Here is a 15568-nt window from a genome sequence, read left to right as displayed (position 1 = left end):
TGTCTGCATGTGAGCCTCTCAATCGAGCGCTGGGGACACTGATGGGTGCCGACACAGGTGGCATTGTCCCTCGGACCACAGTATGGGGTCATTTGGATTCCCAAAGGGAAAGGCTAGTCTTTGAACATTCAAAAATAATAACAGAAAAAAATATACGTAAAGAAACCAAAAACAACAAAAATTGAACTTCTGTGGAGATGCTCAGAGATGAGATATGTAGAATGATATGTGACCACAATGGAGGGAAGGAGTTTTTATTCAGTAGAAGTCCATCCCCAAGCACACACATTGATACACCGAGCAGGCTTCAGCCCGGGGTCTCCATGCGGGACCTGAACAAAACACACCCCACATCCTCTCCTAGGTGAATGCCCCAGCAGCAGAGAGGAGCAGCTGGTTTTTCATGAGAGTTTTTAAAATGAACCAACTGACCAATAGGGAGGTTAGAGCATTCAGGAAGTACTGACAGTCCCAATTATGGACTCTCCTGGGCTGGGCAGTCTGGGAGTGGCCTCTCCCTCCCCTTCTGCTCTACCAACCACACACAGGACAAGTGGGGCACTCATGCCTGGTTCACAGTGATGCGTCCAACCTGCCCGGTGGACTGATGCTCATGGTGATTACGTGGGTCACTGCTGAACCATAATCCCCAAGACACAGAGGCTCGGTGCTGATCTTCGACATGCTGCCGTGCAGCAGGGGAGTCACTCCGACGGGGAGAAATACACCTTTCACAGTCAGCACGTGTTGACACATCACGGCTGGGCCCTGTTCACAGAGACAGTGTATGATGCTGGCCACATGACTAGGACCAAAGCATTTCCCAGGACGTTCATCAGCCCCCGAAGATATCCAACAAATTCAACTTTTGTCCCACTGCATGGGCTACAGGGGGACTTAATTTGCCCAGCTGGTCAGCAAAACGCTCAGGTGAATCACTGCCGTCTGGCTGTCTTCACACGGGCACTTAAGTACTTAAATGCTAGCAAAGCCAACTATTTATTGAAGGGCAGATGACGAGCACAGGGTTAGAATAACGGGGACACATAGTGATTCAACAATGTGATGCAAGCTTTAGAAAGTGCTTAGAATTCTTCTCTGCTACATCATTTTTGGGTCTGAACAAAAAAATGCAACAAATAGCAGATATGCAGAAACTTCTCTGTAAACCTAGCATTTTTTAAAAAATAGTATTTAAAGAAAGAGCTCTCAAATTCTTTTTACTGCCATTAAAAAGGGGGCAAACTCCTTATAAAGTGGCACAAAAGTATCTGTGAATGGTCAAATGTCTGGAGGTAAAGCTTTTTCCAATTGCAAAACTTTTCCTCTTCCACACAGAATGCTCGCTGGGTGGCGGTGGCCATGGCGGTCCTGCCAGGTTCGTCCAAAAGGGGCACTGATCATTTTCACAGGAACTGGGCTTTTAAGCAAATTTAATTTTTGTGTTCAAGTTCCTAACAGAGCAGAAGGAGAGTCACCGCAGAGAAAAGCAATGAGACAAAGGTGTAGGATGCGGAATTGCCTCCCAAGGTTGCTGCAGGTGTCAAGCAATGGGTCCCCAGAGAGAATGTGGTTGTTTAAAAACAAATGTGGCAGTGAGGATGTCCCAGTGACGTCCAAGGTGACAGGTGTGACAACAGACACACAAAGGGGTGGGGGGAGGGAGAAGGAAAAGAGAAGGTAGAGACAGAAACAGAGAAAAAAATAGATAAAAAGAAAAAAAAATTAGGTCAACTATAGAAAACGCAGAATCAAAGGTTAATTCAACTTAGTAAATTAAATTGACAAAGGTTAGAGAGAGTTCAGCGCCGTATCAATACCCAAGGCCAGGTCAGAAGCTCAGCAATGCCAGAAGCAGCACAGCGGGGTTAATTTGGGGGTTAGGGGTCAGCGAGCAAATGAAATTAAAGTGAGAAAACAGAAGCCTCCACGGTAAATTCCGAGAGTCCGATTTGGAGAGGGTTACCTTCTACTAGGGTGAGGCCTCCTAGGTGCAGTCAGCGAGTGTGGAGTCTTCTACCATCTAGCGTTTTCTACTCATAGTGGTAGAGATGCTTTGGATCCCTGCACTACGAGTCAGCGAACTGTGCATGGGGATTGGGCACGGCCTTGTCAGAGATGAAGCAGACTCGTCTTCCTTTGCACCAGCCCTCCCCCACAGTGTTGTTAACGGGGATCTAGTCCTGCGGCCGCCTCACCTCCCACCACCCTGCTGACCACAGAGCTCAATCACCCATGTACATGTGGTTTGGTGCCGGGATCCCAAATCAATGGCCAGAAAAGTCCAACCAAGCACAGCGGCCACTGCCTTCTCCAACCTGTGCAATCGAGCCACAGAGCTGTCCTGGGCACCCCCCACCCTAACCTTTCTGGCATCACTGGGTACCTCAATTGACAAAAAGGACTCTGATGTCTCCGGTGTGCACAACTCTGGAGGACAGCGTCTACCCAGAATCTCTGTCTCTGACACGCAGACCCAGAAGCCGATGCTGCTGGCAGTGTCCTGCATGTGGACACAGCATGTCACACGGTCCCTATTGCCTTACCCTAGGGAACAATTGCCAGGAAGAACCTATCTCACTGTAAAGGGTGTACTCGAGCCTCGTTTTCCCCCACTGCCTGAGCATCCCGTAAAGACAAGGCTGATCCGGACACTCCTACCAGACTGTCAATTGCAAGGAAAAACTGACGAAAGAACACAAAGAAAGAAGGGGCAGAGGAGAAGCAGGGCCACCTCACTTTGTATGTACTGCTAAGGACGATTGAGGATATTTCCTGCAGCCATGCCTAGTCACCTTGGCATCAGCACCAAGTGTTCGACCAGCACCTGAAGAGAAATGCCCATACCAGCAAGCACTTGGGGAGTCGTCCCGACAACATGGGGGGGGAGGGATCAATCGATGCTTTTGATCTAGAGCTTAAAACTCACCTGCCAACTCTCTCGAAGTCCCGTACACATCTCCCAGACACACACACATTCATGCACAACCGACCACTGGGAGCCACGCACTGATCCCGTCTCGTTGTCACGTGTCTAGCCCACTTTTGCACACACATCCCTGCATCAGAGGTAACCCACACTCCTCTGGCCTCTCTCCCCCCTCGGAGGAACAGTCGTGACAACCAGGCTGAGAACTGTATGAGCATTGCAGACAGGGCAGGCAGGATAGTAGCTGCCCAAGGCCGGCTTCCTAGCACACTCGAACATCACAGTGGGTAGGGGCCCCCACTGGGCTGCAGCTGATCTGTTCTATGCCCACCTCTCCTGCCTGTGGCTGGTATTCGGTTAGTCTGGCAAAGTAGAGTAACCAGCGGAAGAGCGCTGTCTTCTTGGGGATTTGGCCAAAGGGGAGACAGGCCATCAGCTGCAGGCTCAGAAAACAGGACTCTCACTTTATTCCCACACTCGAGTTGGTTCTAGATCCCTAGAGACGGATCTGCATCTCCCAGGGGAACTGCTGCCCATCACAGTCTCTGGCAGACTGGATTGCTTCCACTGATGGTGCTTCCAGTATCTGTTTTCTCCACTTGTTCTATTTCAAGTGGTTCAATGTCATCTTTGTTTCAATCGAGAGGCCTTTGGCAGACAGGTCTGTGACTAACTGGGCACCATTCCTCCCTTCTCTTGGGGTCACCAAAGAAGAGATTTGGACCATGGTGGTGCAGCTAAAGCAAGCATCAGATAGAAAGCACTTAAAAACAGTCGTGTGGTCCAAGTAAGAAGGGGTAGATGGCAGATAAGGTCTCCCAAAAGGATCCTTACTCCACCAGCTTCCAAGGCGACTCTGGAGCTGGGTCATTTCCCATCTGAAGGGTCGAAAGGGACCGGTTAGCATCAGTCCTTCAAGGCCAAATGAGGCAGGACCTTTTCCCCAAGATGCTTAGCCAAGCCTTCCTGGGGGTCCAGGACATCCCGACCCACTGCACAGATAGGTACAAAGCAAAACTAAGCTTTGCATGGGCAACCGATCATGAGGATGGCTGCAAGCAAGCAAGTTGTCAGGGTTGTTCAGGCACATTAGGAGGTGCAGCACTTGTGCATTAATTCAAAGCGGGAAACGAACAGAAAGCAGAGGTGGCCGTACCTGGGATCGCTGTGGGCTGGGCCGAGGTCCTGAACACAAAATGAGCCGCCTTGGATTTTCCTTGCTGGTTCTCAGCCACCACATAGACCTCATACTCGGCATTCCAGTCCAGGGACTTGAGCATGACGTGGTCACTGCCGGATGGGAGCCGGATCTCTGGTTTCCAGTCGGAGGAGAGCTTCTGGGAGAAACCGGCAAGAACAAGAGATGCCAAAAAGCTTTAGAGAAGGGTGCTGGTTAAGACCGGTTAACAGGCAGAACTTAGGGGAGGGAATAACTGTGGGTGCAAAATCATAGAATGAAGAGACAACCACAGGACATAGGGTCTTTATTTTTTATCATCCTGGAAAATCCTAAGGACGACCCAGGTCAGGAGGGTAACCTTGCCTGTTTGTGCATACAAACAGCGGCAGATGCCAGTGTCAAGCTAGGCCAACCCCTTCCATGTCGCCTCACTTTCAGGTCATGTGGGAACTCGAGCACCACCCCTGTTGGAATGCCAGGCACAAGTGCGTAAGAATGTGCTAGAGAAGCGATAAAACAAATGTGCTTCTTGTCTTATTTCAGAATGCTGCTCGCATTCAGGTGTGCGACTCACCTCCCTGACAAGTGAACACGGAATAGATTCCAGTTTTATTAAAACTAAGCGCCAGGTACTACACTAGAGGACTTCCACACGATTTCTCATTGTAGCACTACAACAAGCCTGTGGGGGGTTGGTCAGCCTCTCACTAAGCCTGATGACATGATGGGGGAGTGAGAGAGAATTTAGGTGAGGAACCAAAGTCACACCTGACGTCCATGTTGGAGCTAAGTCAGTTTGGGCTCAAGGCTGTGATCTTTCCTTCAGCAGGGAGCTCAGCAAACATCTGTTGGATTTGATTTTTCCATTTCATGCAGCGTGGCCTGATCTCTATAACTGCAGCTCAGTAGATGGAAGCGTCTCAGGTGTAAGTTCTGCTGTCAAGTCCAATGGTGGCTGCTCAGGGGCCCACCAGGAATACTATACTCAGCTTCTCAGAGCACTGCCTGAGGTATAATCCACAGGCATGAAGCTGGACTTAACGGGGTTCCCCTTTTTCTCATGGAACATTCTTTCTAGTTTTAACTTACACCATCGCCAATGAGTTTGCACTAGATGGGAGTTTATCAAAATCATTGTTAGGTGACTCCCTCCCTAACAAAAACAGTTGTGGATAAAGATTGAAGACGTCCTGAGAAGTCTGAGATGGCTTCACAATGGCACAGCTCACCTCTTCACAGTCATTGGCCTTTTTATAAAGCATATCCCCTGAGAGATATGCCAGGCACATGAGAAGGCTGACAAATGCTTACTGTACGGCCGGCTGCTCCTTGGAAGACCAAGTCATGGAAGCAATGTCACCCAGAAGGGGGACCAGCAGCTGCTGTAGGCCCATGGCTGAGGCTGGAGGAAGAGTTATCTTAGCAAAGCAATCTTCCCAGGTGAGAGGGTTTGCACCAGCCTAAGAGATGCCCTCAGGGATGTGACAGTGCCCACACCATGGCCTGGGACTATTATGGGGAAATGCTAGAAGGGAAATACCAGTTTCCTTAAAGTCTAACCAGGAAGCCTGGGTTATGCTGTCAGTTACTGTGTGTAAATGTCACCATGTGGCCTCATTTTAATTTAAAACTGAGCAATTGAGCTGTCTTTTTGTTTCTCTGTATTCTTTGGCAAACATCATAATAAAAGAAACAAGCAGAATATAAAGCAAATATTTAATAAAGCAAATATTAGGTTATATAATGCCCATTCATAATATATACTAATTATACTTAGCAAACATTAAGTTTTGAAGTGAGAGAGGATGGTCAAAGTTGTTGAAATCTGCCATATATCAGCATTGTGTCCCAGTTGTGTCTAACACAGATCTGCCAGCTGCAGTCACAGTGGCTCTTCAGACAAACTGACATCTGAGGTGGCCTCATATAGGAGATAGTTCCAGTCCGAGCCTGGATCTCAACAGTAACTATGGGTAACATTTATTTATTTATTTATTTATTTATTTATTTTTTGAGTTGGAGTCTCACTCTGTCTCCCAGACTGGAGTGCAGTGGCCCCTCCCGGCCCCTGCAGCTCAACCTGCTGGGCTCTGAGGATCCTTCCGCCTCAGCCTTCCAAGTAGCTGGAACTACAGGCGCACGCTACCACGCCTGGCTAATTTTTTGATTTATTGTAGAGATGAGGTCTCGCCAAGTTGCCCAGGCGGGTCTCGAACTCGCGGGCTCAGGCAATCCACTCACCTCGGCCTCCCAAAGCGTGGGATTACAGGCTGAGCCACCAAGCCTGGCCTATGGGTACCATTTATAAAGGTCTGTAAGTATCAAATGCATTTCAGGTTCTTTGTATACATTATAACACGTCTTTACAACTGGAAAAGCTATTTTATCCCCATTTTATAGGTGGGGAAATTGAGGTTCTGTAAGATTGAGTAACCTATTTAGGTCACATGTTAGCGAGTGGTAAGACTGAAATTGGGTGCCATATCTGGCTTTAAAACCTACATTCTGTCCACAGGGCCACACTGGCATAACAATGGCCAAAGACAGCCTACCTTACCATACCATTCACTTCCAGTGGGGTATGTGGGACCACTTGTGCAACCCTTGTATCCTAGTCTGCAGTGAGTAAGCCATGGGGACCTCTCATTCCAGTGGCACCTCTGGGTTAGGCCTTGCAAAGTCAATAGAGGCCATTCCTACTATGTCAGTTCACAGCTGCTTAGAAATCAAGTGGGAAAGAGGGCTGGGTGGATTGACAGGCCTGGCCACCAGCTGAGAAGTATGCCTGCAGGGCTCTGACTGACTCTCCAGTAGCCTAACCAGTTAAAGACCCACATGTCACTTGGATGGGGGCTGATCATAAGGCAGAGAGGGAAGAAGTCAACTCCCTGGAAAAAGATATCTGCTCTTGGGTTGATTCTTTTCTACTCCTAAGAAGCCCTAACAAGAGGCTATTTTTCCAGTGCTCAGATACTGCCTCTAATTGTCTCAGCAATCGGTTGCAGCTGAACATGATCAACTGTCATTCTAAAACCAAAAAAGGCCAGGCCCGGTGGCTCATGCCTGTAATCCCAGCACTTTGGGAGGCGGAGGCGAGAGGACTGCCTGACCCCAGGGCTTCGAGACCAGCCTGGGCAGCCTGGCAAGACGTGTTTCTACAATACATCAAGAACAATTAGCCAGATATGGTGGTGCACACCTGGAGTCCCAGCTACTTGGAAGGCTGAAGTGGAAGGGCCACCTGAGCCCTGCAGGTTGAGGCTGTGGTGGCCATGAGCATGCCACTGCACTCCCGCCTGGGTGATAGAGTGAGACTCCAACTCCAAAAAAGAAAAAGGAAAGAAAAAAAAGAATACACAAATAAAATCGAAAAAGGAGAGCAGGATTTTCAGTTTGGGGGTTGAGAAGAAAAGGTAGAGTGATGGGAATCTCAGAAATGGTGAGCAGGCCACAAAGAAAAGGCTTAGAGCCAACATGTCAGCAGGATGAGAACAGCTCAGGTGGCTGGGGAAGGAGCTGGTGAGGAAACTGACATTACTAGAGGACCCTAGACAGCCTTGGGTGGGGGAGACAGCCCAGTCTCTTAGTCAGACAGACCTGGATTCAGACTCTGGCTCACCCAGCTGCGTGAGATGGGGTAGTTAGTTATTGATCACCACACACCCCAGTTATTTCATCTGTAAAGGGAGGACAATTGCAAGACCTACTTTTCAGGGTTCTTGTGCAGAGAAAATGCACGCAATCACAGTGCCTGCACACAGTGCCTAGCCCATAAGACACACGTTATCAAAGACAGTGATTATTAGACGTTAGTCCCACATTTGCAAAAAGCACTGGATAATGGCAAAATCATTTTGTAAGGAAGTTCAAGAAACAGAAAAATCAGTCACAGGATGGGTCTGCCACCACCACCACTGTCTGGGTGGTTTTCAAATGGTCCTAATGGAAACATGGCCTAACAGCTGTAGGGCAGTCTTGGGGCTTAGAATCCTGACCAGGGCCCAGGAGTCACCACCAGCACAGTGAGACCCCGTCCCATTGCTGCCCTAAGTGGGCTTTGCCAGTCATTGCCCTAACAAGACCGGTGTCAGGATCACGAGGTCGGGGTGAAGCCTGGGAAAGAGGCTACTTACCGCTCGGTACTTGACCAGATAATGTCTGATGGGGGAGCCGCCATCGTCCTGCTTGATCAGGTTCACCTTGATAGAGTTTCCATCCTCTCCCATCTGCCCCTCAAGCTTGGGTGCGCTGGGTTCCCCTGAAACAGCCAGTGAATTCACGTGACATTCTCATTCGCAGAATGAAAGTCCAATCCGCCAGAATGGGATTGGGGCGGGGCTGGACACTTTTCGTGCTTTCTCGGAAATTCAAAGGGTTAAAACAAGCAAGACACAGAAAAATCCCATTTCCTGGTCGATGCCTCAGACTTAGCCCAGGTTGAGAGTGTCTTTTGGGAATGTTCTGGGAAACAGCCTTCCTCTGAGCAGGGTTCTGTCGCCATTTTAAGAACAGGCTTTTTTTTTTTTTTTTTCTGTTTCACTGCTACTCGCATTTCCTTTTGGCTGCTCTTACAACTGCAGATGTAGGTTTTATAAACCTGACACATCTTAAGGAACAGTCTGAAATATGGGAAAACGTGAGTGTCTGGGTAGAAAACTCTCGCCCATAAATATTATTTTGCAAAATAATACACCCCAGGGGCTTTGGGGACCAGATCCCTGATGAGAAGGACTGATGCTACATTCTCAAGACTGGTTTTTCATGAATTACATTTTATTACTTAGATTCATTAAAGAAAGTACAATTTGCCACAGGCAAATTTCCTATAAGTATCCTGCACTTATGGTTCAACTGAGTGATAATCCTTGACACTTTAGTGTGTTAAAGGAATAATCATTAAAGTCTTCCTCCTTGTGAAAGGAGAGAGAAATGTCTTTAGCATTTCTCAACAGAAGAACATTAATTTTTTTTCTCTTTATTTGAGTGTACGCTCAACTTGTAGCGCTGTGAATCCAGGGTAGTGAAGGAAGATGAACTTGTCTGTTGACAAACTCCCAGGGGCAGGATAGTTCTTTAGTGAGTAGGGCACTGATTTATTTCAAGAGAAACTATTTTGTTAATATTTAAGGAAAGCAACGAGGTGAGAGAACATTTGATATTAACAAGTTAAAATTATGATTTAATGTGTTTGGGAATCCTGCACTTCATGTGAGAAGCTGTCTTTGTATCTATTTCATAACCTCAGAAAGAAAACTTAGAGAGGCTACAAAACGGTTACCTTCTGGGTGGGTCACCCTGGCTTGCTCTCTGGAAAACAGAATCACAGATGTGTCAGAAGAGCCTTGACAAGAGGAAAAGGCTTATCACCAGGTCCTGATCCCCCCAAATTGCATCAGGACCATCTATCTACGAGAAGGCTGTGGGACAGCCAGTGTCTAGGCTAGACTCCTCATTCAGCAGTGAGGCAAAGAGGAACCAGAGAGAGAAGGTTAACTTGGAGCCCTACTACTTACGGCATAGAGCTGGTCCCACGTGCATCACCTGGGAGCTTGTTAGAAACATAACAAGATCCCCCAGTGATGTGTGCACATTTAGGTTTGAGGAGTAGCAGTGACGGAGACACATGAAAGCTACAACAGAGGGAGGGGACATGATCATGATGTGTGAGGGATCTTTAGGGAAAGTTGTGCTTATTATTTATCTTCTTCAATCAATAATTAAGGGAAAGTAAAAACAGAAGCGAAAAAGATAAATGGGCTTTAGGCAAAGACTTGTCCTGTTTTAAAGTCACCATCTAGACCCTGGCCATGACTGTTCAATGGAAAATATTTAGGAATTGGTTTAGACATAGGTACGTAGGCTTTTCAAATGCCTTTGGACTGTCTCAAGTCCTAGACAATACGTCAGTTATGTCTACAACATTATAAATATCCAGCGCTAAAAGACAACTCAAAGTGGCATGTATTTTGGTGTAGGGAAGAAGCTCTGTGCAGATTCAGAAATGCTGAACAAATGGAAGGAGGCACAGTAGAACTTTACACATTTGAGTCTCTGACTGAGTCAGGGTGACCAACTCATCCCAGTGGGCCCAGAATGTTCCAGGTTTTAGCATTGCAAGCTCAACATCCTGGGGACCCCACAGTCTCAGGCAAACTGGACTGGTTAGTGACCCTAGACTGACTGGAAATAGACATTAATTATTTGAACTTTCTGCACTCAGAATCATGACACTGACTGAGCTGAGTGGTCTATCTGCCCTAGGACAGAGGGATTTTCATGGGGGGTCAGTGATCCTTCCAACACACCCACCAAGTGAGGACCCCATTCTTTCCCCAAGGTCTCCTTGGAAGGTATGTAGGGCTCAGTCCCCAAGGGCTGCTCTGAACGCATCTTCCTAATTATTTTCTCTTGAAATTGAGCAACGTGGGTTTCCAAGTTTGAATCAACACCATAATACACTGTCTCTGAACTCTGTGTCATAGGGGTCTGCTGCCTTAGCCAAGTCACTGCCTCAGTCTCTTCACTTGAAAAATATGGGCCCTGGATCAAATGCTTTCTAGGGCTCCTTCCAGCTCCACCATCACGTGACACAGTGAGTCACTGCACTAGTGTAGACTGCCAACTACACCCGGGTTATTTCTCATGACACTGCGAAAGACAGAACACAAATTTTAAGGAGATGCACCCCAAGATCAGCAATTCAACATCTGTAAGGCACAAAGGTGTCAACTTTTGCTTTGTAATGTTGAAAAAGTTATCGCAAAAAAAGTCCTATCTTTGAAAAGAGACTTCCACATCTCTTCAAAAACATATGAACAAAAATCTCTCTGAGGAATTCCTGCACAAACCAACAGCCTTGATGAAGGTACTCTCTTATCTTTGGATTTGTTTCAGAAAAAATATAACCACTAAGCTCTGTACCATAGTAAGAACAAAGTGCCAACATTTCCAGTTAGAGTACTATAATTTGCTATCATTTTTGTCTGAGAGACTACAATATTATTTTGATATGTGTGTATGACTTTCTCATAGAATTTAGAGTATTTTATATCATAAATACTTAGGTATATCATTTAGAGTGCTTTACTTATGATTTATCTAACAAATGTCTATTGAATATCTACTACACTCCAGGTAGTTTATTAGGCATTGAAGTCTCAAAGGTGAATAAGACACAGTTTTGTTTGCCAAATGAAAAAAAATTTGGTAATGAGCAATTCTTTTAAAAAATGGCAAGGTCCTTGAACAGAAACATAATGCTTCCTGTGACAGTATTTCTAAAGGAAGATCATACTCAACTAACATCACAGAGATTTTGACCAACTGGGTGGCTCTGTTACTTGTTGTAAGCACATTAAGATGTGGAAGGGGCAACTGTTTCATCAATTGTCTTTTTCATCTCCAAATGTCTCCTGTCCACTGTTTTTCTTAAAGATTAGAAATGGGGTTAAAGAAAATGTCCTGCGCTCTCGGTATAAAACCATGCCTGACAAGGGAGGGGCTATAGTGGAAGAAATGGAGTCTTGCCATTCAGGGGGCTCACAGCTTTATTGAATACATTAGCAGAATAAATGATTCAGAGGGTCCCAATGTGCTCTGTCTTCTGAGATGGCTGCTCTGATTGAATTCATCACGGGTAATTTCAGTAAAACCAATATTGTGATTATTTGTAAACATTAGTTTGCAATTCAGCAGCAATGAGCAGGTTGCTGCAAGAAGACCCCTGGGGTTAATTACACCCTTTGAATTTAGCTTCAGCCATGAGTCAAAATCCCCCCTACCCCCACGATGTTATGTAAAGACTAAAACAGCAGAACTTTGAAAATAAACCTTGCCAATAATAAATATGAAATAGTGGGCAGTTTTGGTATCTTGTAGCTGAATGCAACTCATGAACCCAGGAAATAAGAATGCACCATAGAGAACACATACACTCAGATATATCATAGGCAGGTCCTATGAAATTTGCCCTTAGCTACCGTAATTGAAATGTGTATATCTGGTCATGCAGATTGTAGATTCTCCCTGTGTAATTACTGTGCTACTATGCCCTTAAAAGGAGTCTGCTTCATGTCCTTCCTCTCAGCTAACCTTGAGTTAGAAAACTTCTGCTCAATATCTGAATTCCACAACAAAAATTATAGCAAGTCCAGGGCACTTGGACAGCATCTGTGAATTTTAACAGACAAGCAGAATTTTACTACTCGCTAAAAGGAGCCCAAGCACTAAGACTTAGTTGTATCTTCCGAATGAAATGTAGGGGTGTCCAACAGCATCCCCATAGAAAGCCTCCATCTGTGCTCTCTGTTCATCCACCTTATTTTCTCTCCCGCAGAGATCTGCACAAAGTTTTAGGTGCTGGAGTGTGAACTAGGGATGGATGTGGGTCTTGCATTCAATTCTTCTATTTTTACTATCAAATGGAATCGTCTGGTTTTTAAAACACTGTTAGTTTTGTTTATCTTGTCTCCTGTTTCTTGTGATTATTTCTTACAAGCAATTTGAAACTTATGCATACCTTTTTGCTATTTGTCTTTAAAAAGTTCAAAATGTATGATTTAGTTACTCAAATATAAAGCCTATTCAGTTTTTACAACTCAGGAATGTTACCGTTACGTCTAGAGGTTAGAAATTTGGTCCATAGGAGATCAGTAAATTACCTTAGGGAATCAGGATTTAGTGTCATTAGATCACACATTCTCCTTTTTGAAACAGAGCTCTTAGCTCTCGATGCCAAATAAAAGAATCTAACGTGATCTATATTGCATACACCCTTGGTGCTTCCTAAGTCTCCCTGTTGACTCTTTTGGTAACCTACCTGGCTATCCTGGGGATGCTGAGCGTTCTGACAGTCCCAGAGAACAGCCTGACAGTGTAAATATGGGTCTCAAATTGTCTTAGGTTATTGCTCCCCCAAAATCAGGACTTTGGAGTAAAGCGTTCTTCTCTCTCCCCCGCTGCCCCAACTCTTTTCTCTTCGGTATTAAGGATCTGCTCTTTGCCATCCTAGTCCCGGGCTCCTGGGAATGTTGGGATACAGAATGACCGGGTGTGGGCATGGCCAATTCCCCAGCCATGCCCACACAAAAAGGATGCTCAACTCTCTGTAGCCAAGCTCGCTAGGGCATCTGGTCCGTAAATCCTCTCAGCACCGTTTCCTTAGGAATTATGGGTGTGCGTGTGTGTGTTGGGGTGGGTGGCAAACAGCAGCACCAAGTACAAATTAAACAGCAACAAATGAGTTCTGACAGACCGAACCACAAAAATACCCATTCCCTTCTCGCGGGTGTCATGAAAACACCAACAGATTAATTGATCAATTATCTTTGTTTCATCATCCTAAAAAGAAAATATGACCAGGAAGGTATGGCTTGTGGTTATGGGGCTGATCCAGGCTGAGGAAGTTATGACAGAAATAACTGCTATCACCAGCAATTAACTCGGCTCCTGCCTCCAAGGCCACAAGGGGGGTTTGTGCACATCTTCAACACTATTTCATGGGCATTAGATTCGTTATGAAGAAGAATGAGGCTCCCGGGATGGTTCAGACCTCATACTGGTAACCCTAGGGGACCTGGCAGTTTGCAATGCCAGCAGGGGCGCCTGGTCCCTGCCCACAGGATTCGGGCTGATACACATCACTGCCTTTGTTTTCAGCCCCTTCTGCTAACTCCCTACCCTGGGAACCACCAGTGCTGGGAATCCTTAGAAATAAAGGCAATTAGAGCAGAAACCCTGGTGAAAAGTCTGTGTCGACCTGCCAGAGATCATGGCAATCCAGACACACGGCTGTAAAAAATAAAGGGGGGAGTGGAAGGGGTGGTTAGTGATGTTTTCAATCTAAGAAGGAAGAGTGAGTGTTAAAGAACTTAGTTCGTCAGAATCAGCATTTCCTAGTACGAGTCAGTGTCAGTAGCTAAAGAAAAAAAAATGGATCATTATGAATGGATGGGGAGGGAGCCATGCTCAAACATGCAGCACACGGACAGAGGGGTGCAGCGGGGTGCTTCTCATCACAGACATGCTGTTGGGGGGAGTCCCATGTACACAGAGTCCTCAGTGACTGGTGACAGAGCCACGGCTCCTTGGAGTCATGGGAGGAAGCCCTGCAGCTTCCAGTGCCATGGTGGTAAAGAGAAACTTTTGCATCAAGGGGCTTTTTAGCTCCTCCCATCCTGGGACAGGTGCTTAAGCTTATCTGTCATGAGCCTTGACATCCAAGCTTTGTAGGTTCAGGAGCCAAAAAACCATAGAAGATGGCGCTCGACCCCTCTTTTAACCTTCCATCTTCTTTTGACTTGCCTTATTTGGCTCAGTGCTGCTGATTCAATGACACTATCCAACGGAAGTTATGGTGGATGGAGCATTAGTGGGTGTTAAGCACAACCCAGGTAATTTTTTTGTGTGAGGGAAGGCTGTAAGGTGGACAGCAAACACTGGATGTCACCGACTGCTGGGTGTACAACCCACTGACAAGAGAAAGTCTCTCTGTCACTCTAACCTTTCTCTTATAGGCCAATTCAGCTTAATTCCTTAATAATGCCCAGGGAAGGAGGTGATAACTGTCCTTGACTAAGCTTTATTTCTCTCCCCTACAAACTTTATTGGCCCTACCCTCTCCATTCCCTTACATTTTTTTTTTTTGTATTAAAGGCCATTCCCTGCTGCTCGCGCAGCTCACCTGAATAAGTCTTCTGGCTGCCTCCTTGCAGATGGCAGGCGGACCTGACCTGGATGAGGAGCTGGTTTGAAGAGGGAGTGATCATAGGTTTGGAATTCCACAAGGCTCTCAGCGATTTTTTTTTTCCACAAGGCTCTCAGCGATTTTTGCTGACCACATTTTTTTACTGACAGCCAGGACCACTGCTAAGGAGCGTTTCTATGGCAACTGCAGAAAACATCTTCAAACATTTCTTGCCTTGCTTAAAACATCTGGAAGAGATTGCTCTTCAGAAGGGTGAATTAGTTTCTACCTTGTTAAGATTGTGCTTCACTTCAGTCTGAATTATAGCATTGCAAAGAAATGACCAAAATTGTCTTAAACAAGAAACTAGCAGGTTTCAAATCCAGCATCTGCTCACACATCAGATTTTATGGGGAAGGCCCAGACCTTTTTCCAGCACATCAGCCACTAAGTAGTTATCACAAGTCTGAAGAAAGTCTGTTCCTGTTAATGGTCAGCCTCAGGGAAGTGACGAGGCCGCAGTATTCCGGGGAGGACCGGGAGTTCAGGAAATCTTAAGACTCTCAATGTTCTCTGCCCTAAGACTCACAGATTAGGATAATTTTTTTAGGGCGGGTCAAATTTACGAGCGTGGACTGAATTACATGTTCTTCTGCTCTGGGGACATTCCCACTTCATCTCATACAATGGAAATATCAAACCTCTCCTTTTTGGAAGTGAGGGTGGTCCCTCCGGCAGTCCAGGAGTCTGGTTGTAAATGGGACGGCACTGGGGC

The 15568-nt window shown here is 46.1% G+C and overlaps 1 protein-coding gene across 21 annotated transcripts in view; it reads right to left on the bottom strand.

Annotated features, from left to right (window-relative positions):
• Window positions 1–15568, bottom strand: part of NCAM1 (neural cell adhesion molecule 1) — a 314944-nt gene that overhangs the window by 14492 nt on the left and 284884 nt on the right. For 9 of the 21 annotated variants that reach the window (XM_021710762.1, XM_021710764.1, XM_008054769.2 and 6 more), the window contains 2 exons: window positions 8243–8367; window positions 4086–4263 (listed from right to left, as the gene is read on the bottom strand). In XM_021710762.1, the coding sequence (XP_021566437.1) occupies window positions 4086–4263; window positions 8243–8367 (303 nt within the window). Of the gene's footprint in view, window positions 1–238; window positions 1535–4085; window positions 4267–8242; window positions 8368–15568 lie in introns of those variants that run through there. The other 12 variants (XM_021710769.1, XM_021710770.1, XM_021710773.1 and 9 more) reach the window with 3 other exon arrangements.

This window comes from Carlito syrichta, unplaced genomic scaffold (genome assembly GCF_000164805.1).
Source record: "Carlito syrichta isolate Samal-C Ts95f unplaced genomic scaffold, Tarsius_syrichta-2.0.1 Scaffold301195, whole genome shotgun sequence".
In the NCBI taxonomy this organism is placed as follows: domain Eukaryota; kingdom Metazoa; phylum Chordata; class Mammalia; order Primates; family Tarsiidae; genus Carlito; species Carlito syrichta.
Note: the sequence above shows the minus strand (reverse complement) of the source record. Positions and strands in the feature narration are given on the sequence as shown.